Genomic DNA, 18428 nt, shown 5'->3' on the forward strand with positions numbered 1-18428 from the left:
TCTGATTGTTCTCCATTTCCACATCATTTGACTGTCAACTCAATACTGCTCATGATTCAGTTTATACTAACGATTTTACTATCCAGTCTGTGGTTAATAGATTTGATCTGATTCTGGATCGATTGTTTGTCGGTTCCGCGTTTTGCCAGGGACAACAATCAAGTCTTCATTGATTCGAACTATTTTTATCAACAAAATCAAATAGGATAATCTTTTTGAAGGAATAGATTATTCGTCATGGCAGAAGCCGCTTTGCCTATTCAGTTTCAAGAACATTTGAATCTGACTGCGATTGGAATTCCTCAAGAGGCGATCGGATTCAACTCATGTACTCTCGAGAGTGATCATTATATATGGTATGGTTTCACTTCACATATTCTTTTTTAAAAAAGAATATATATATATACATGGCTTCTATTTGAGACAGATAACTAAACTCAATCATAGTGTTCGTGAAACCACTGAATCCGGAGCACAGGTTGTCATCATTGATCTTCACAATGGCAACAGTATCGTCCGCCGTAACATCTCGGCCGACTCAGCCATCATGAACCCGACGCAGAATGTGCTCGCACTGCGTGCCCAAGGTCGTACATTGCAGATCTTCAACTTGGATCTCAAACAAAAGCTGAAGTCGCATACTATGGATGAGGATGTGGTATATTGGAAGTGGTTTAATGACAAGTCTTTGGTGTTGGTTACTGATACGAGTATTTATCACTGGGATATCATTGATTCGACACAGCCTGCTCCTGTTAAAATCACTGAGCGTCATGTGTCGCTCGCTGTGAGTACTTGAGTTTATGCCATACTCTCTGACTATTACTGATTTTTTTTTTCGTTTGTTATCTAGTCCTCGCAGCTGATCAATTATCACGTCGACCACGATGGTAAGTGGAGTGTACTTATTGGAATCGCATCCGAGCAGGGCCGAGTTGTTGGTCACATGCAGCTCTACTCTATGGACCGCAAGCAGTCGCAGCCAATTGAAGGACACGCTGCTGCTTTTGCTCGTCTGCGTCTCGACGGTGCCACGACCGACTCCAAGCTCTTTTCCTTTGCAACGCGATCTGCGACTGGTGCAAAGTTGCATGTGATTGAGATTGATCCTCAGGCTACTGGACCCAAGTACGCAAAGAAAGCTGTCGATATCTACCTGCCTGCTGATGCGGCGTCGGATTTCCCGGTTGCGTTGCAGGCATCGGAGAAGTACGGTGTGCTTTACATGCTCACCAAGCATGGCTTTATCCATCTCTACGATCTTGAATCCGGAACTTGCATCTTCATGAACAGAATTTGTAATGCGATGGTCTTCACTTCGTGCGTGCATACGTCGTCGTCGGGAATCATGGCAATTAACCGCAAGGGCCAGGTTTTGTCAGTCGCTGTTGATGAAAACACGGTTATCCCGTACATTCTCAAGACACTTCAGAATCCGGGTGTCGCCATCGCTCTTGCCTCACGCGCGGGTCTCAGCGGCGCCGATGATTTGTACGTGCAACAATTTTCGCAGTTGATTGCCGCAGGCCAGTATGGCGATGCTGCGCGAGTGGCTGCAACTTCGCCGCGCGGAATCCTGCGCACTCCGCAGACTATCGAGCAGTTCAAGCATTTGCCAGCTGTGCCGGGCCAGCCGTCGCCTATTCTGCAGTATTTTGGAACGCTGCTCGATAAAGGTACGCTCAATCGCCATGAGTCGATTGAACTGGCGAGACCGGTGCTGTCGTCGAATAAGAAGGCTTTGCTTGAGAAGTGGCTGAAGGAGAACAAACTTGAGTGTTCTGAGGAGCTTGGAGATATCGTGCACGGCTACGACGCCGTGCTTGCGCTTAGCGTATATCTTCGCGGCAATGTGCCGGCTAAAGTTGTCGCATGCTTTGCCGAAACGGGACAGTTTGATAAGATACTACCCTACTGCTCCAAAGTAGGCTATACGCCTGACTTTTCGGTTCTGCTACAGAACCTTGTTCGGATTAATCCTGAGAAGGGCGCCGAATTTGCTACGCAGCTGGCTAATCATGAGGGTGGGTCATTAGTTGATATCAACAAGGTCGTTGATATTTTCATGTCGCAAAACATGATCCAGCAGGCTACCGCGTTCTTGTTGGATGCGCTCAAAAATAATGTGCCGGAGCAGGGAGCTTTGCAGACGCGGCTGCTAGAGATGAATCTGATGAGCGCTCCGCAGGTTGCCGATGCTATTCTTGGAAACGACATGTTTAGTTACTACGACAAGAGCCGGATCGCGCTACTTTGCGAGAAGGCTGGCCTTTTTCAGCGTGCGCTTGAACATTTCGAGGATATCGGAGATATCAAGCGCGTGATTGTTCACACTAATGTTCTCAATCCTGACTGGCTTGTTCAATTTTTTGGTAACAAGCTTAGTGTCGAGCAATCGCTTGAGTGTCTGCATGAGATGCTGCGTGTCAATATCCGGCAGAATCTTCAGGTCGTCATTCAGATATCAATCAAGTACTCTGAACTTTTGGGTCCGCAGCGTATTATTTCGCTTTTTGAGGAGTTCAAGTCGTTTGAAGGTCTGTACTATTACTTGCAGAGCACCGTCAATCTCACGCAGGATCCGGATGTTGTGCTCAAGTATATTCGATCGGCCTGCCAAATTGGACAATTTACCGAGGTCGAGCGCATCTGTCGCGACAATAATGTGTATAATGCGGAGAAGGTCAAGAATTTCCTCAAGGAAGCTAAACTTGCGGACCAGCTACCGCTTATTATTGTCTGCGATCGGTTTAATTTTATTCATGACCTCGTGCTGTACTTGTACCAGAACCAGCAGTTTCAGTTCATTGAAACTTATGTGCAGAAAGTTAACCCTACGCGCACGCCGGCTGTTGTCGGCGGCTTGATTGACGTCGACTGCGAGGAATCGATAATCAAGAACTTGCTGCAAACTGTATTGGGACTAGTTCCCCTTGAGGAGCTCGTGGCCGAGGTTGAGAAGCGTAATCGGTTGAAGCTTATTTTGCCATTCTTGGAGGCGACAATGGCTACCGGATCGCAGGATCCGGCACTTTATAATGCGCTGGCCAAAATTTATATCGATAGCAATAATAATCCCGAAAAGTTTTTGCGTGAGAATACTCTTTACGACTCGCTTAATGTTGGAAAATACTGTGAGAAGCGAGATCCGTACCTCGCGTTTATTGCCTACGAAAAGGGACAGAATGACGTTGAACTTGTGCAGATCACGAACGAGAACTCGATGTTTAAGCATCAGGCTCGGTACCTTGTAGCTCGTGCCGATGAGGAATTATGGTCGCTCGTGCTGAATGAGAACAATATTCATCGTCGGCAGTTGATCGACCAGGTTGTGGCCACTGCCGTACCGGAATCTAGCTCTCCTGATGATGTGTCGGTTGCCGTCAAGGCATTTATGTCTGCTGATTTGCCGATTGAGCTTATTGAATTGCTTGAGAAGATCATTCTTGAGCCGTCGCCGTTTAATGACAATACAAATTTGCAAAACTTGTTAATCCTGACTGCGATCAAGGCTGACAAGGGTAAAGTCATGGACTATGTGCATCGCTTGGATAGTTATGATTCTGCCGACATTGCGCAGATTGCTGTTGATAATGAGCTATACGAAGAGGCATTTGAGATTTTCAAAAAGCAAAAGAGTCATAGCGAGGCTATTGGTGTGCTGGTCGATCATATCATGTCGCTTGATCGGGCCGAAGCGTATGCTGAAAAGATTGACACTCCTGAAGTTTGGAGTTTGCTTGGCAAAGCGCAGCTTAATGGTCTTCGTATCAATGACGCGATCGAGTCTTACATCCGTGCGAATGACCCGAGCAATTACCTCGAGGTCATTGAGATTGCCTCCCGAGCGGGTAAGGATGAGGAGCTTGTCAAGTTTTTGATCCTTGCGCGTAAGACTATTCGTGAGCCGGCTGTTGATAGTCAGTTGCTGCTTTCATATGCGCGAATTGGCAAGTTTCCTGAATTTGAGGAACTCTTGTCTGGCGCCAATGTGGCCAATGTTGAATCCGTTGGTGACACATTGTTTGAAGAGAAGAACTATGACGCGGCGAAGATTTTGTATCGGTCAATTTCGAACTGGTCGAAACTCGCTTCTACTCTTGTGTATCTTGGCGATTATCAGTCGGCTGTTGATTCTGCTCGCAAGGCTGGCAGTGTTAAAGTGTGGAAGCAAGTCAATGAGGCGTGTATTGACAAGAAGGAGTTTAGACTTGCGCAGATTTGCGGTCTCAACTTGATTGTTCATGCCGAGGAGCTGCTTGATTTGGTCAACACGTACGAGAAGAACGGCTACTTTGACGAGCTGATTGCGTTGCTTGAGCAAGGTCTTGGACTTGAGCGTGCGCATATGGGAATGTTCACTGAGCTTGCGATTTTGTACTCAAAGTATCATCCAGAGAAGATGATGGAGCATTTGAAGCTGTTTTGGTCGCGGATTAATATCCCAAAGGCGATCCGCTCTTGCGAGGATGCGCATTTATGGCCCGAGCTTGTATTTTTGTATTGTCATTATGACGAATGGGATAATGCAGCGCTGGCAATTATGGAGCATGCGGCTGATGCATTTGAGCACTCTGCCTTTAAGGAGATCATTGTCAAGGTTGCCAATCTCGAGATTTATTACCGCGCATTGAACTTTTATCTTGCGGAGCAGCCGCAGCTGCTGACTGATTTGCTTACGGCGCTCACGCCGCGCATCGACGTTACTCGAGTTGTGCGTATGTTTGAGAAATCGGACAATATGCCCTTGATCAAGCCGTTCCTTGTTGCAGCACAGAGTCAGAATAACGCGGCGGTCAATAAGGCCTACCATGAGCTATTGATTGAGGAAGAAGATTACAAATCACTTCGGGACTCGGTCGATAACTTTGATAACTTTGACCCGCTTGAACTTGCCAAGCGTCTCGAGTCTGACAATTTGATCTTTTTCCGTCAGATTGCGGCGCGTATTTACCGTAACAACAAACGGTGGACACAGTCTATCGAGCTTTCGAAGTCCGATAAGCTCTTCAAGGACGCGATCGAGACGGCGGCTGTGAGTAGCAAGACCGAGGTTGCTGAGGAGTTGCTAAGGTATTTTGTTGAGGTTGGAAATACTGAATGCTATGCGGCTATGCTGTATACTTGCTATGACCTTATTCGTGAGGATATTGTGTCTGAGTTGTCGTGGAGACATTCGTTGAACGATTATACTACTGTGAGTTTTTTTCCTCTATGTTTCCTATCAATTTTTATCCATTTGATTCTTGTGTGAAGGGAGATGCTAATTATTGCTATGTAGCCTTATGTGATCAACAAGCGCCGGGAGCAAGAGATCAAAATCAAGGCCTTTGACGCATTTATTGAAGAACAGAAGCAAAAGGAGAGCCAAGCGGCAGCTGATACGGCACCCATTATGGGGCCTATTCTTGGTGGAGGTCGGTTGATGCTTACGCAGGGAATGACTGGATTGTAGATTGATTATTATATTTGAAAGGAGAGTTTGATTGTGCTTTATTTTTCGATGCATTTATTTACTTTTAAGACAATGAATGCTGTATTTCCCTTTTGTTGTGATTTTTTGATGATGTATTTTATATTTCTTATAGCCAATTTATAAATATACCAGTATTTAAAATACTAATTACCAAAAAGAGTTTTTGAAGTCAGTGTCGTCTGCGTAGACTTTTATGGTTATCAGCACTGAGTCACTATGAGTCCGGGTAACTGCCTGATTTGGCAACGTGCCAGACAGATAGATAACGCGTCTGTTTCGAATCTGGTCCGAGCGGGTGAGTCCTCTATTTGAATGAATTAAGGGAAGTATCGTATAGAGCTGAGCTGACCCTACTTTCGAGAGAATGGAGTTTGCGACTGGCTCGCATAATTGGATTGATAGAATGTGAGTGGCTTTTTTTTTTGTTTTTTGTGTCGGATCTGGGAAGAGAGAGATGCTGATGGGGGTTGACTAAGTAGATCGGGATCATTGAGGGCGCCTGCTACAGGATTTATCTTGATTGATGGACGGACCGGCATGTGCTTAGACGGTACGGTTTTTCCTTCTCTATATCATTACGAGTTTTGATATCAAGTGTGTGTGTTGTTAACGTGGTAATATGCTTGCAGTCAGGGGAGTTGCTAGCAAAGATGATGCCGCTAAGTTATATCTTTCTGTATCAGCGCTCGACGAGTCTGGCAATGGATCTGTTTCGCTACGAGATAAGTAAGTTTTACTTATTCACACTCTCTCGAGAATAATGCTGATGATGTGTGTATGTGATAGTCGGGTTATCTTACGAAAAGAAGATAATTGCCTAATTGGCGTTTACATGGATTCTTCACAAATCCAAAGTTGATATCAGCTTACTCTGAGGTCTCTAGTGAATAATTTGGTAATTTTTTTGGGATTAGCATATTGAACTATTAAGTTATTTAGTTATTGAGCATTGGTGTTATCTTGTAAGATATTGCATATAGCTCTTTCTTTTGTATTTCTATTTTATCGCTGGCGTCTCTCTTACTAGTAATTGTACAAAATGCTGAAATATAAATTAAACAAATTATATAGATTTTGCAAAAATTTCAATGTTTATGCTATTATACAAAGAAAAAAACAACCAGATACTAATGCCAGCGCAAGGGTATGGTATTTTCAACTTATCATCCATGTAAATATATACAATGCTGCCCTCCCTTTTCTTTTATATCTTTGACTATTTTTTCCCTACCAAAATTTATATTTCTGTACCATGAACCCAATCCTGATAATCGCTTGGCTATCCATCATAAATATTAGAAATCTGTCTCGGAGCAATACAAAAACTCAAGGGGAGAAAGTAATTACTTACGTAGACCAGATACCGAGCACAGAAGGAGCATCGACAACTCGGAATGTAGAAAATCTTCGCGGTTCCCAGAATGCTCTATTGTGTCGTCGAGCAGTTGCACCATTGTTCTTTGTCCGCTGGCCCTTGACTGGGTATCTATATTGAAAACCACGAGTTAGTTCTCTGTTCGTATACTATAGTGTATCTGTGAGTTGTAAAAGGCGTACCCCAAAGCATGACGTCTACCAGCATATGTTCCAATAGCTCTCTTTTTTCTGATATTCTCGCGAATCATATTAACGTATGAGTCACCCGTAGTATAGGATTGCAATTCCTTCGACAGCGCTAAAAAGTCGGGCTCTTCAAGTTGATGCACACGCATTCGTGGGTAGAATCCGAGTTTTGCGCATACCCGTTCGGCATTCAAACGGCCTAAGCCTGGAAATTTGTTTTCTAGCATAATCTATTAAAGAGTGACGATTAGTATTGGAGAGCATGTGAATAGGGAGGAGGAATCCGAACGCACTCTGATTAAGGCATTGCCGCGCACGTTTTTTCCTTCAAACCGGATAGGCATTGTAGATTGCGTAATAGTAAAAATACAAGGAGGTCTTTTATGTCTGATATATAGGAAAAATCAAGTTGAATGAAATGGCCAACCTTTGAAACAAAGAGTATCTTTCGGACTTCTTCGACTTCTTCAAAATGACGAAAATCTATGAAAATGGGCTAGGGTTTACATAGACGCGACAATTGGAAAGACAGGGTCGTACTATGCACCCATTCGACTTAAAGAGAAGAATAGCACGAAAGATCAGATATTTATGGTGGGAAAAATCTCTAAAATAATGTTAAAATATAGCAGTTATAGTGAGGTTTTTTTTTCTTAATTATATAGGAATTTGCCGTAGATCAAGGAGGTAGTAAATCCAGTGAGAGCGCGGCGTCCAGGGGCTCGGCACCTTCTTTTATAGTAAATCCACAACTTAACTCTGATCCTCACCTTACTTTGCATGTCTTTTTCTCTATTACTCTTGACTTTGAAATTTAACTGTCTGATTGTTATTACGGATCACTGTCGCAAATACTCCGACTACTGAACTCGACTGCTTTGTAACCATTCCGACTCAGCAGCAATGTTCCTGGCGGTACTTTCGTATATCGGCATACTTGTCGGTTTTGTATTTCTCACCCTCGCAATAGGTACAGTTCATCTTGATTCTGAATTTTCGAGTGCCTTTTTTATAAATAGTCGACTAATTGGTATGATTGTAGCCGCGGGACTATATTACTTGTCAGAATTAGTGGAAGAGCATTCACGATTCACAAAACGATTACTCGAGAAACTGATATTAGGAATCGTGGTTATACATATACTTCTTTTATTATTTGATCACTTCCCATTCTGGCTCACGGTCTTTTCAATCGCGACGCAATTTGTGTATTACCAGAATCTTAAACAGTTTCCTTTCATTCAGCTTTCGAGCAGTACATTTATTGCCAGCTGCGGTAAGATCCTTTTTTTCTTCTTTTTACATTCTTGAGCAAGCCGGTTTCTAATAGTCTGCTGGATAATTAGTCCTGGTTTTGTTGAACCACTATTTTTGGTTCCAGCATTTTTCCCGCCCATCGATCCCACCGCCAACACTGCGCTCATCGCCGCTCTATGAACCACCTGCCGCATTCCCCAGCTTCTCCGAAGTCTCGTCATTTTTTGGAATATGCGTTTGGTTTGTTCCATTTTCCTTATTCGTCAGCCTAAGTGCAGGAGATAACGTCCTGCCAAGCACTACCGACGCGCAAGGTGGCATTGGAAGCGGTAGTGGTGGTAGTGGAAGTGCGTCGATGGGAGGTGGATTCGGCGTTGGTGCTGACGACCGCGCGAGAGTGTATGCCAAAGGACAAGGAATGGCGAAGGTTGTTATTGGCAAGATTCGGGAAGGGATCGCGGAGGTCGCGCGCGTTATTGGCTGGGGCGATGAGAGTTTAAGAGGTGGTAATGCTCGCATTGTCTAAATTTTGGTGGTTCGTTAATATGCCCAAGATATATTCGACTATTGATTATGAAGATGTTAGTATTTAGGGAGGAATCACTTCGTGAAAAGAGAGAGAGAGAGAGTCGTCAGCATTATGTAATTTGTAGTGCATTGTGATTGTAAGACTGTCAAATACGAAATGGGCATACTTTTATCTACAGCCATTACAGCACCCGGATTCCGATAGCCATAGTGAATTTTGAATCAAGACAAATAAAAGTCCGGTGTATGCCTATTGCTGTCCTTTATTGTAGATGATGTTCTTCCTACTATGTGAGTACTTGGGTGGTTTTACCCCAACCTGTCCCCACTGCTGATTATTGATTTACTTCTAAATCTATTTAAGCAAAATACATCTGAAAATGTATAATCTAGGGAATAATCTCATTCTCGCTGATTGTTTGATTCTTGTAGCAGCGCGAACAAAGTAACTCCCAACGCGCGGCTTAGAATCGTGAATTTTTATTATTCAACAGCAATTTTTTTCTTTTCTCTAAACAACAACACTACACAACGGCTGAACCGCCTTATTTCTTGCAACAATGTCGAGGCCCGAGACAACTGCTCCTCCCGAAGTATTTTATAATGACCTCGAATCTAAAAAATACACGTCATCTTCGCGCATCCAGCATATTCAAGCCGAAATGACACTCAGAGCACTAGACCTGCTCACTCTCGAACCGCATCAACATATCCTCGACATTGGCTGCGGTTCAGGTCTGTCAGGTGAAATTCTGTCACAGGAAGGTGATCATGTATGGGTTGGTATGGATATTTCTCCGTCGATGCTCGCTGTCGCGCTTGATCGTGATGTAGCTGGTGATTTATTGCTCGCAGACATGGGAAATGGGATTCCGTTTCGGGCCGGTACTTTTGATGCCGTGATTAGTATTAGTGCTATACAATGGCTCTGTAACGCCGATACCAATACCGCCGATCCGAAAAAACGGCTCGCGAGATTTTTTGACTCGCTTTACGCAGCGCTCAGAAGAGGCGGGAAAGTTGCCTGTCAGTTTTATCCACGGGATGAAAGACAGATCGAGCAGATTCTTGGAGCAGCAAAGGCATCTGGGTTTGCTGGCGGCCTTGTAATCGATGACGAAGAAAACAAGAAAAATAAGAAATACTACCTGATTTTAACTGCGGGTAATGTGACGACTAATGATATCAATCTCAAGGGTATCAAGATTGAGAAGCAGCCCCGAAGAACGGCAAAGAAAAATAAGAGAGAGGAAACTACAAAGGAGTATATCAATCGTAAGAAAGAGCTTATGCGCAAGCGTGGTAGACTCGTTGCCCTCGACAGTCACTTCACTGGACGAAAGAGACGGCCTAAGTTTTAGACTGCGTCGTTATTTTAATGTCGTTGGTTTTCTTTTTTTTTTTTTTTTTTTTTTTTTTCGGGTTTGGAGTTGGGCTGGATTGATTAGATTTATCTTTTATTCATATAATATCATCTATTTTCATATATTGATAGATTCTTACGACTAGTCAGTAGGCAGAACCTAAATCATCACAACATGTCCAATGCACTGCACAAAACACGCATATATAAAAAGTGGAACTGTATCTCTATAAACTAATTGGACGGCTTTTAAATTATTGCCTCTTAATAATACGCAGTACACTTCAAAGGGACTCCATCTTGTCGAGAACAGCCTTAGTAAATTCAGAGGTAGTGTTGGTACCCTTAAGATCAGGAGTTCTAACTTGTCCCTCAGCCAACACAGCGTAGACACCGTTAGAGATACGGTCAGCATGCGACTCAAGGCCAAGATGGCGGAGCATCATAGCCGAAGAAAGGATCAAAGCAGACGGGTTAGCCTGGTTAGTTCCCTTGATATCAAGGCCGACATGTCGGCAACCGGGCTCAAACACGGCGATGTCGCGGCCGATGTTGCAACCGGGCACGAGACCAGGACCACCGACGAGACCGGCGCCAATATTGGAAAGAATAGAACCGTACAAGTTAGGAAGCACAAGTACATCGAATTGCTGAGGGTTAGAGACGGCCTGCATGGATGCGTTGTCGACAATCATGTCGTTGGTCTTGATAGTGGGATACTCGGCGCCCATGTCCTGCACGGTGCGGCGGAAGAGACCGTCGGCGAGCTTCATGATGTTTGCCTTGTGGACGACAGTGACGGCCTTGCGGTTATTCTTGAGCGCAAACTCGAAAGCGAAACGCGAGATACGTTCAGACTTGTACTTTGTGATGATTTTGAGCGATTCGACGACGCCTGGCACAGACTGATGCTCTAGACCAGAGTACTCACCCTCAGTGTTTTCACGGATGAGACACATGTCAATGCCAGAATGACGGGTCTGGACACCAGGAATGTTTTTGATAAGCACGAGAGAGGCAAAAATGTCGAGTTCTTGACGAAGAGCAACGTTGAAGGAAGAATGGCCAGAGCGCTCGACGGGAGTGAAAAGGATACCCTTGAGACCGACCTTGTTCTTCTTGAGCGACTGCACCGACTCACGAATTCCATCCTCGGAGTTGCCGACGCCGGTGACATCGATCTGCTCCCATTCGACGGGGACGTTGTCGGCTTTGAAAATGGCCTTAACGGACTCGGAGACCTCGGCACCGATACCATCACCTGAGCAAGAGAAAGAAATAAAATTTAGTATTGATCTACAATACTAGAAACCAGATAATGGAGTATAAAGAGCAAAAAAAGCGGATTTACGACATACCGGGAATCAGAGAGACGGTATACTTGCCGCCGTACTTGAGGGGCTTGAAGATGTCTGAGGTGGGGGCGACGGTAGTGGCATTACGGGCACCGACGAGAGGAATCGCGGACCGAGCGAGCTGGAGAAGAGCGGTTAGCTGGAAAAGAAGAAGTATGAAAATAGACAGGATACGCACTTTTGAGGCAGAGGATCTCAACATGGCTGCAATTGAGCAAGATGGAGGAAGATGGAGGAGGAGGAGGGGGAGGAGAGGAGAGAGCGGCAGATGAAAACACGATGGTTGACTGTGGTTGGCTGTTTGCCTCCGAACCTCCGCCGACCGCCGCGTCTAAACCAAGCTAAGGCTCTGGGGGTTAGGTCTCTGAACCGCCAGTGCCGATGTCTGTAAGTGATGACTAAGAGATATACTGCACCGAGATTCACCAGTTGCCTTCACAGTCTACAAAAACGACCTCTGCCGCTACTCGCAACACAATATATATAGTAGTTCAACTTTTTTGATTTCATATTACAATAAATACAGCCCGTTCTCTAACTTTTTACTTCGACAAAACAATGGCGTCGTACTTCTGCTTGAACCAGTTGATGCTGTCCTCCTGCTTGATCTTGTGCTGAGCACCGACCTTCGCAGAGGCACGCTTGCGACGAGCGACTCTGCTTCCAGGGCGGGCAAGGCAAACGTAGAAGTCCATACCGTAGATACCTACAAAACAAAAAATAACAGGTTAGTTTCTTACTCTTTGACACTCAATATCAGATACACAATTTAACAAAACAGCTGCGCTTTTGATTTGATATCCAAACATTTTAAACCACAAAAAACATACCAATAGAAGGATCGTATTTGATGCCGAGATCAATGTGCTCAGAGATACCGAAACCAAAGTTACCGGTCTCGGAGAAGTTCTTTCGTCGGAGCTCGTACTCCTTGACCTTCAGTCCACGCTCGAGAATTTCCTCAGCCTTGTTAAAAAAAGTCAATAACTTGTTCAACACGAACGCTTGTATTCAAATCAAAAACCGGATGCTAACCTTGGGTCCTCGGACGGTGACGTGGACGGCAATTCTCTCGTTTCTTCTGATACCAAAAGTTCGGACGGTGTATCTAGCCTTGGAGTAAACAGGAGTCTGACCAGAGAGCTGCTCAAGTACCTTAGCGGCACGAGTAAGTCTGTCACCAGACTCGCCGACGGAGATATTGAGGGTGAGCTTCTCGATACGCAGCTCGCGCATGGGGTTGGAGGACTTGTCAGCCTGGGGATTCATGTTAGAGTAGATGTTTTTGAATTGAGAATAATTGCATGTAAACACAAGATATCCAAGACTATTCTGAATCGTGTATCTTCCTGCTAAGAATGCTAACGTACCATTGCTACTGTGATGTGTGGTGCTGGTGCTGAAAATGGTGAACGAGTTCAAGATTCGTGAAGCAGGAGCCTGGGAAGCGCGAGACTGGCTCCAAACCACAGTCACAAATGTGTAGGGTTGAGCCCTATTATACTTTTAGCATAATAGCCAAATGTTTGGGCATAGCATAACTGCATCAGCAGAAATGCATTTTGAGAATAGAGTTTTTAGACAGGATGGACAGCCAAAGGAGTAAGAAGACATCGCCATTTACACTACAGCATACTGCTGCCCTTGGTACTCATTTTTATTTGTAATACAGATCATATACACTGTATATAATATCCGAGATGGTACGTTTGCTTGTTTGTGTTTGCTTGGTGCGTTTAATATATACATGCTAACAATTGATCCAGGCTTCAAAACGAGCAAAATTGGTACAGTATAGATCTATTATGAAGATAAATAATAATAATGATCAGAAATTTTACTAACGATCTCTAACAGTCGGACCTGATCAACTACAGAATGCGTATTATTATGGAAGATGGCAGACAACTTACAGGACAGATGCTAGCATTTGACAAAGTACGAAATTTTGTTTTGAGTCTTTTCGTCAGATTCTATTTCCGCATTCAGCTAACAATCTAAATTACAGTATATGAATATTGTACTCGCCGATTGCGAAGAATTTCGATTAACCCGCCGATCAGCAAGCGCGAAGCGACAAGCCGCCAAAACCGGTTCCTCCACATCAACCTCAGAAACTGTCGAAGAAAAGAGAACATTGGGATTAGTTATTCTCCGCGGCGAAAACATTGTTTCGGTCAGCGTAGAGGCTCCACCACCATCTGATGAGTTGCCGAGATTAGGTGTTATTCCGCCTGGAGCTGGTGTCGCGCGGGCAGTCGGACGAGGCTTGGGCGGTTTTGTACCGGGAATGGGGTTCTAAGGATTCATTGTATCAATATCTGCTAAATTGTACTAGGGTTTTTTGTTTTTAACTGTCTGATTGCTTTTGGTTTTGCAGAGTTGTTTTATGCGACGCGTGTTTCAAAAAACTGCTGCTCTTCTAGTGTGTTTGATGTAAGATTGATTTGCATAGGAAGTGAATTATAGTATTGACATTCATTCTATTTATCTTCCGTGAAGACGAACAGCTGTGTGACTATAGAGTTAATGATTTGACAGACTGCATTATTCAAACGGTATGCACTGGATAGAGCTCTTCTGTATAGGCATTGTTCACGTCAGCCACGTCATCTCAGTATTAGGTCAAGGATCAATATGATAATAAACTACATCAGCTCAAATTCGTGAACCTTCAGATCAGTTCAAAAAATGCATTCTTTTTTGGCCACAATTTATGGCTATAGTAAAAGGCCACTCATAGTGGTACCGAACCCTGGACTCTCCAAACTTTTATGACGCGTCAACTACCTCGAAACTCCAACCCCTCGCTAAACATTCACTTTACCTACAGCCTTTTCCCAAACTCACCCGCCTTTTCTCGTTCGCCAACTACTATTCTCTTTTACCCTACTCTTTTTGTTTTCTTTTTATATATTTTCGTTTCCGCTATCTCGGCGACAGTGGGTATAATTGCTCTGTAGCAGCCACAACTGCGCGAGCATCTACAAATCCTCCTTTTGCTTGCAATAACCCATTGTTCGCATCCACTTCGTCTGCATCCTTCTATTTATCACGCGCATATCTCTCAACGAACTATTGACGAGCATGCCGGCAGACTCAGCGCCAGTGCCTTGCTGCAACTGCAGCTCTCGCGTGACAGACCTCACCTCCATAGTCGACTCGCAGCGGTCCAAGATCGCGGAGCTTACAGAGTCTCTTGCGCGCCAAGAGGCCGTGAGTAGAGATGCAAGGTATAAGCAGCGAACAGCGGAATTGGAAAGGACTTCATTGCTTGACAAAATCGGTGAACTTGAGCGGAAATTGAGTGTTTTGCGGGGTCTATCATCAATGCCAATTGCCGTAGACACAACGAACGGCAATGATGAAACTGCAGGTAATGATATTAGCGATATAAACGATATTTCCAGTATTCGAGGTATTTGCTTCCTTTTTATTTATTTATTTGTTCGCTTTAAATGCTAATACTATCAAGGCTCTGTGCGACAAGTCGAACCAGATCCGAACCCACCCCTTCCACCCCGCAAATCCATGAAAACATCTACTGGCCAAATCGATCTCACCAATTCAGTCTCTAAATCATCGTCAATATCTCGCGAGTCTGATGCCTCTCAAAAACAAGCTTATCAGCCAGTGCTGCAACTTGACAATTCAGGCTTCGACCTTGTACGTGCGTTTAACGAGTCATTCGATCGCAGCAGGCATTCTTTTTCGTTAGCTTCGGATTCTGGAGCGGATTCAAGTTTTGATACTGCGAAAGAAGACTCTAATGCGGCGTCATCGCCTTTAATTCCCTCAATATCTAATTCAGGCGAAGCCAATTCATCGACGACAGATAATATCGGTTGGAGTGCAAGCGATATATCGGCTTCAAAGAAACAGACAGACAATGAGCCGCATTCTAGACAGACCTCGGATTCATTTTCGTTTGAAGCGACTGCGCAAGACGAGTACGCTATTAGATGGGCTAATCGCGACGACCGGGACTCTACATCATCTGTCGAATACGTCGAGGCGGCTGACGATGACGAGGAAAGAGATAGCGATTACTATGGGAAAAAGGTAAACGACGATGAATTGACGACTCCAACATTAGAATCTACAGGTGGTACAATCACGGCGAGTGAAATGCGACCACCGACTACAAAGAGCGAGCAATTTCCGCCGCGGCTACAGTCGTATTTCCCCTCTAGGCTGAGTTCTGTCCCAAGTGCCGCTGCAGGATTGAACAGCGGCACCAATGGACTAGGTGTTTATGGCATCGCGGAGAAAGGATTCCCTGATAATCAGCAGCAACCATCAAAAGAAGCGCCCCCTAAAGACGACGACTCTTCAGAATTGACGCCATCTGCAACGGCAAGTACAAGTATCGCGTCGGCCGACTCGCCTGTGTACTTCCCACCGCCCTCACCAGCTTCGTCGCGCGGTGCGCGCTCGTCAATCATACCCGCTGCCGCTGTCTTTCCACCCCCTAACTCAAATACATTTTATGCCAATACTCCCATTATCACGCAACCCTCAGGACCGCTGATCACACCCGAAAATCTGCCGACTATCTCTGTGCAAGTGACTTCCAGCCGCATGCGAAATTTCCACAAAGTTAAGGGAAAAGTTGATGATCCGATTATAATCCTTTCGATACGCGATCGCAGCGCGGATAAAGAATGGTGGAAAACCAGCAAGACGCTGACGAGTCTGAATGCGCTTGATTCGATCTTACGGCTCGAGCTGGAAGAATTTTCGATACCGAGAATACCTGATCGCGCGCAGTTTGTGAGTCTTGCGCCGTCAAAGGTTGATAGTCGGAAGCGACTTTTGGAAGGATATTTCTCTGCTATCACTAGTATCCCGTCACTAAGCACCGAGGCTGCTATTCTATTTTGCGATTTCTTGTCGAGAGATATACTTGATCCCATGGCACTTCACGACTCGGCTGTGAGGAAAGAGGGATATCTCACCAAACGCGGCAAAAATTTCGGTGGCTGGAAGGCTAGATATTTTGTCCTTGATGGGCCGGAACTGCAGTACTTTGATGCACCGGGCGGGTCACTACTCGGCAGTATCAGGATTGACAATTCAGAAATTTACAAGCAAGAGGCCCCGGGAGGGTACGATGATGCGCCGAATGCTGGTGACAGAGCATATAGACACGCTTTACAAATCAGCGAGCGTAAACGTGCTGATTCAAGCTCTTCTGTGCGACACATTCTGTGTGCCGAAAGTGATGAGGACCGCGACGATTGGGTTGATGCTCTGAAAGAGTTTACGGGCACGTCGGGATCATCGTCGCCTACGCCATCGCTGTCTACACAGTTACTGACAACTAGTGGATTGCGAGCATCTAGTGATCAGCGGAGTATAATGAGTTCTTCGACATCGATGTTAACTGACGTTGCATCGTCTGCATCGTCGGCTATTACGTCTGTAAGTCCAAAGAAAAAGTTATCCACAGGAATTTCTATTGCGTCGCCAATTTCTCGAAAATTGAGAATCAGGAAAACGTCTCCTGTTGATTCGTCTTTGCGAGAGTTGTCCCCTACCGCTGTACCTGCTAGTGCGGTGTTAGAGCATACGGAGAGCAATGGCAGCTCTGCGAGCTTGACGGATGGAAGTGCTTTGGAGAGCGGCGCAAGCACGCCGTCCGCGCACATGCGCACTCAGAGATCCCCGGTTCTACCACCTGATCATCATCTCTTGCATCCGGATGATGGCGCCAGCATAACAGCTGCTGATTTGAAAAAGCAAAAGAAACGCAGCATCTTTTCGCTTAGAAAGGAGACAAGTCATGAGTCTGGATTGACTGTGCAGGCGATGTCGACATCCGAGCAGTATCGTCAGCAGCAGCAGCACGATACAAGGCGGTTCTTACAGCTTGATATGGATTCACTAAAGAATAATCCGATGTACGAATATCGAGCTTCTTTATCTCGACAATTCGATGACGAGCCACTAAGAAGTCCGAATGGTGATAGATTAGATTACGATAATGATCCGAAATTTAAAGGCGAGATTGTCTGTGGTGGGCTGAAGGCTATTGATAAAACTATCTCAGTATCAGTCTTTGGAATTCCACTTTCGCAGGCCATTGAGGTGTCGTTTGTACAAAAAGGAGAAGTTAAAGTCCCTAGTGTTTTATATCGCTGCGTGGAGTATTTGGACTATAAACATGCGAATCGCGAAGAAGGAATTTTTAGACTTAGCGGTTCGAGCTCTGTGATTCGTGCATTGAAGGAGCGGTTTAATACTGGTGAGTTTTCTCATTTTCGTCTTTTCTATTAAGCGTATCTTGAAAATTAACTGTATTATGTAGAGGGAGACGTGGACCTCATCAACGACGGCGCAAACTACGACGTTCACGCAGTGGCAGGTGTACTCAAACTCTATCTTCGTGAACTACCAAGTAACATTCTTTCTAATCTCGGAAGCGATTTTGCCGAAGCAGTCACATGTCAAGCTCATGCTTCGCGAATCGAGATGCTGTATGTATTGCTTCGACAGTTGCCGTTTGAGAATTTTGGATTGTTGAAGAGCATTTCGCGATATTTGATCAAAATCGTTGAGAAGAGTGAGAACAATAAGATGAACATTCGGAATGGTGAGCCGCCCTTTTTTTTTTTTTACAGTGCGAAAACGTGCTAATTTATATCGCTAGTTGGAATTGTATTTGCGCCTACACTTGGAATTTCTAATGTGCTCGTACAAACATTTATCGTCGATTACGCAAGTCTATTTATCGATAACCGAGAATAGTGTACTTTTATAAACGGTTATTTTTTTTTTTTGGGCATGTAACATTCTGAATTTTCTTTGTTTTGATTCTTTATGTTGGAAATGCGTGGGAGGAGTACAGATTGACATGATTTTACTGATTAGAAAAAATCTAAAG

The 18428-nt window shown here is 44.6% G+C and overlaps 9 protein-coding genes across 9 annotated transcripts; 6 read left to right on the forward strand and 3 right to left on the reverse strand.

Moving 5' to 3' along the window:
• Nucleotides 1-237: 237 nt before the first annotated feature.
• Nucleotides 238-5455, forward strand: V2V93DRAFT_321619 (uncharacterized protein; the record flags this gene model as incomplete). Its single annotated transcript, XM_066907365.1, has 4 exons — nt 238-356; nt 448-787; nt 854-5197; nt 5282-5455. 4 exons carry the CDS (start codon nt 238-240, stop codon nt 5453-5455), a joined length of 4977 nt encoding a protein of 1658 aa, XP_066767280.1.
• Nucleotides 5456-5775: 320 nt separating this feature from the next.
• On the forward strand, nt 5776-6554 carry V2V93DRAFT_365140 (uncharacterized protein). Its single transcript, XM_066909002.1, has 5 exons — nt 5776-5881; nt 5956-6026; nt 6106-6202; nt 6263-6352; nt 6416-6554. Exons 1-4 carry the CDS (start codon nt 5841-5843, stop codon nt 6333-6335), a joined length of 282 nt encoding a protein of 93 aa, XP_066767281.1. The 5' UTR covers nt 5776-5840; the 3' UTR covers nt 6336-6352; nt 6416-6554.
• On the reverse strand, nt 6457-7512 carry V2V93DRAFT_365142 (mitochondrial 37S ribosomal protein uS13m). The gene is made up of 4 exons (XM_066909003.1): nt 7333-7512; nt 7034-7269; nt 6828-6962; nt 6457-6755 (listed from the first exon to the last, which is right to left on the reverse strand). Exons 1-4 carry the CDS (start codon nt 7381-7383, stop codon nt 6704-6706), a joined length of 474 nt encoding a protein of 157 aa, XP_066767282.1. The 5' UTR covers nt 7384-7512; the 3' UTR covers nt 6457-6703.
• A 229-nt stretch (nt 7513-7741) lies between these two features.
• Nucleotides 7742-9086, forward strand: V2V93DRAFT_365146 (transmembrane adaptor Erv26). Its single transcript, XM_066909004.1, has 3 exons — nt 7742-8009; nt 8082-8315; nt 8386-9086. The coding sequence occupies exons 1-3, from the start codon at nt 7943-7945 to the stop codon at nt 8820-8822; spliced, it is 738 nt and encodes a 245-aa protein (XP_066767283.1). The 5' UTR covers nt 7742-7942; the 3' UTR covers nt 8823-9086.
• V2V93DRAFT_365147 (S-adenosyl-L-methionine-dependent methyltransferase) lies at nt 9087-10243 on the forward strand. The gene has a single exon (XM_066909005.1). It carries the CDS (start codon nt 9385-9387, stop codon nt 10183-10185), a length of 801 nt encoding a protein of 266 aa, XP_066767284.1. The 5' UTR covers nt 9087-9384; the 3' UTR covers nt 10186-10243.
• A 21-nt stretch (nt 10244-10264) lies between these two features.
• V2V93DRAFT_365149 (uncharacterized protein) lies at nt 10265-12023 on the reverse strand. Its single transcript, XM_066909006.1, has 3 exons — nt 11721-12023; nt 11546-11663; nt 10265-11448 (listed from the first exon to the last, which is right to left on the reverse strand). Exons 1-3 carry the CDS (start codon nt 11742-11744, stop codon nt 10472-10474), a joined length of 1119 nt encoding a protein of 372 aa, XP_066767285.1. The 5' UTR covers nt 11745-12023; the 3' UTR covers nt 10265-10471.
• On the reverse strand, nt 12024-12951 carry V2V93DRAFT_365151 (60S ribosomal protein uL5). Its single transcript, XM_066909007.1, has 4 exons — nt 12913-12951; nt 12578-12799; nt 12373-12508; nt 12024-12248 (listed from the first exon to the last, which is right to left on the reverse strand). Exons 1-4 carry the CDS (start codon nt 12913-12915, stop codon nt 12085-12087), a joined length of 525 nt encoding a protein of 174 aa, XP_066767286.1. The 5' UTR covers nt 12916-12951; the 3' UTR covers nt 12024-12084.
• A 291-nt stretch (nt 12952-13242) lies between these two features.
• Nucleotides 13243-13844, forward strand: V2V93DRAFT_378515 (uncharacterized protein; the record flags this gene model as incomplete). Its single annotated transcript, XM_066911961.1, has 4 exons — nt 13243-13245; nt 13309-13329; nt 13400-13480; nt 13551-13844. 4 exons carry the CDS (start codon nt 13243-13245, stop codon nt 13842-13844), a joined length of 399 nt encoding a protein of 132 aa, XP_066767287.1.
• Nucleotides 13845-14188: 344 nt separating this feature from the next.
• On the forward strand, nt 14189-18422 carry V2V93DRAFT_149069 (uncharacterized protein). Its single transcript, XM_066906867.1, has 4 exons — nt 14189-14960; nt 15018-17789; nt 17853-18137; nt 18195-18422. Exons 1-4 carry the CDS (start codon nt 14630-14632, stop codon nt 18290-18292), a joined length of 3486 nt encoding a protein of 1161 aa, XP_066767288.1. The 5' UTR covers nt 14189-14629; the 3' UTR covers nt 18293-18422.
• The last annotated feature ends 6 nt before the right edge of the window (nt 18423-18428 follow it).

The sequence above is a fragment of the Kockiozyma suomiensis genome (assembly GCF_038497685.1).
Source record: "Kockiozyma suomiensis strain NRRL Y-17356 unplaced genomic scaffold V2V93scaffold_3, whole genome shotgun sequence".
Taxonomy (NCBI): domain Eukaryota; kingdom Fungi; phylum Ascomycota; class Lipomycetes; order Lipomycetales; family Lipomycetaceae; genus Kockiozyma; species Kockiozyma suomiensis.

Coding starts and splice junctions, on each gene's coding strand:
- V2V93DRAFT_365147 (XM_066909005.1), top strand. CDS start 9,385: ATGTCGAGGCCCGAGACAACTGCTCCTCCCGAAGTATTTTATAATGAC.
- V2V93DRAFT_149069 (XM_066906867.1), top strand. CDS start 14,630: ATGCCGGCAGACTCAGCGCCAGTGCCTTGCTGCAACTGCAGCTCTCGC. Junction 17,790..17,852: donor GAAGGAGCGGTTTAATACTG/GTGAGTTTTCTC, acceptor TGTATTATGTAG/AGGGAGACGTGGACCTCATC. Junction 18,138..18,194: donor TAAGATGAACATTCGGAATG/GTGAGCCGCCCT, acceptor TTATATCGCTAG/TTGGAATTGTATTTGCGCCT.
- V2V93DRAFT_365146 (XM_066909004.1), top strand. CDS start 7,943: ATGTTCCTGGCGGTACTTTCGTATATCGGCATACTTGTCGGTTTTGTA. Junction 8,010..8,081: donor ATTTCTCACCCTCGCAATAG/GTACAGTTCATC, acceptor GTATGATTGTAG/CCGCGGGACTATATTACTTG. Junction 8,316..8,385: donor TACATTTATTGCCAGCTGCG/GTAAGATCCTTT, acceptor CTGGATAATTAG/TCCTGGTTTTGTTGAACCAC.
- V2V93DRAFT_365140 (XM_066909002.1), top strand. CDS start 5,841: ATGGAGTTTGCGACTGGCTCGCATAATTGGATTGATAGAAT. Junction 6,027..6,105: donor GACCGGCATGTGCTTAGACG/GTACGGTTTTTC, acceptor ATATGCTTGCAG/TCAGGGGAGTTGCTAGCAAA. Junction 6,203..6,262: donor TCTGTTTCGCTACGAGATAA/GTAAGTTTTACT, acceptor TGTATGTGATAG/TCGGGTTATCTTACGAAAAG.
- V2V93DRAFT_365142 (XM_066909003.1), bottom strand. CDS start 7,383: ATGCCTATCCGGTTTGAAGGAAAAAACGTGCGCGGCAATGCCTTAATC. Junction 7,270..7,332: donor GCGGCAATGCCTTAATCAGA/GTGCGTTCGGAT, acceptor ACTCTTTAATAG/ATTATGCTAGAAAACAAATT. Junction 6,756..6,827: donor GTGCTCGGTATCTGGTCTAC/GTAAGTAATTAC, acceptor TATGATGGATAG/CCAAGCGATTATCAGGATTG.
- V2V93DRAFT_365149 (XM_066909006.1), bottom strand. CDS start 11,744: ATGTTGAGATCCTCTGCCTCAAAA. Junction 11,664..11,720: donor TGAGATCCTCTGCCTCAAAA/GTGCGTATCCTG, acceptor GCTCTTCTCCAG/CTCGCTCGGTCCGCGATTCC. Junction 11,449..11,545: donor TACCGTCTCTCTGATTCCCG/GTATGTCGTAAA, acceptor TCTCTTGCTCAG/GTGATGGTATCGGTGCCGAG.
- V2V93DRAFT_365151 (XM_066909007.1), bottom strand. Junction 12,509..12,577: donor TCACCGTCCGAGGACCCAAG/GTTAGCATCCGG, acceptor TTTTTTAACAAG/GCTGAGGAAATTCTCGAGCG. Junction 12,249..12,372: donor CAAATACGATCCTTCTATTG/GTATGTTTTTTG, acceptor TTTGTTTTGTAG/GTATCTACGGTATGGACTTC.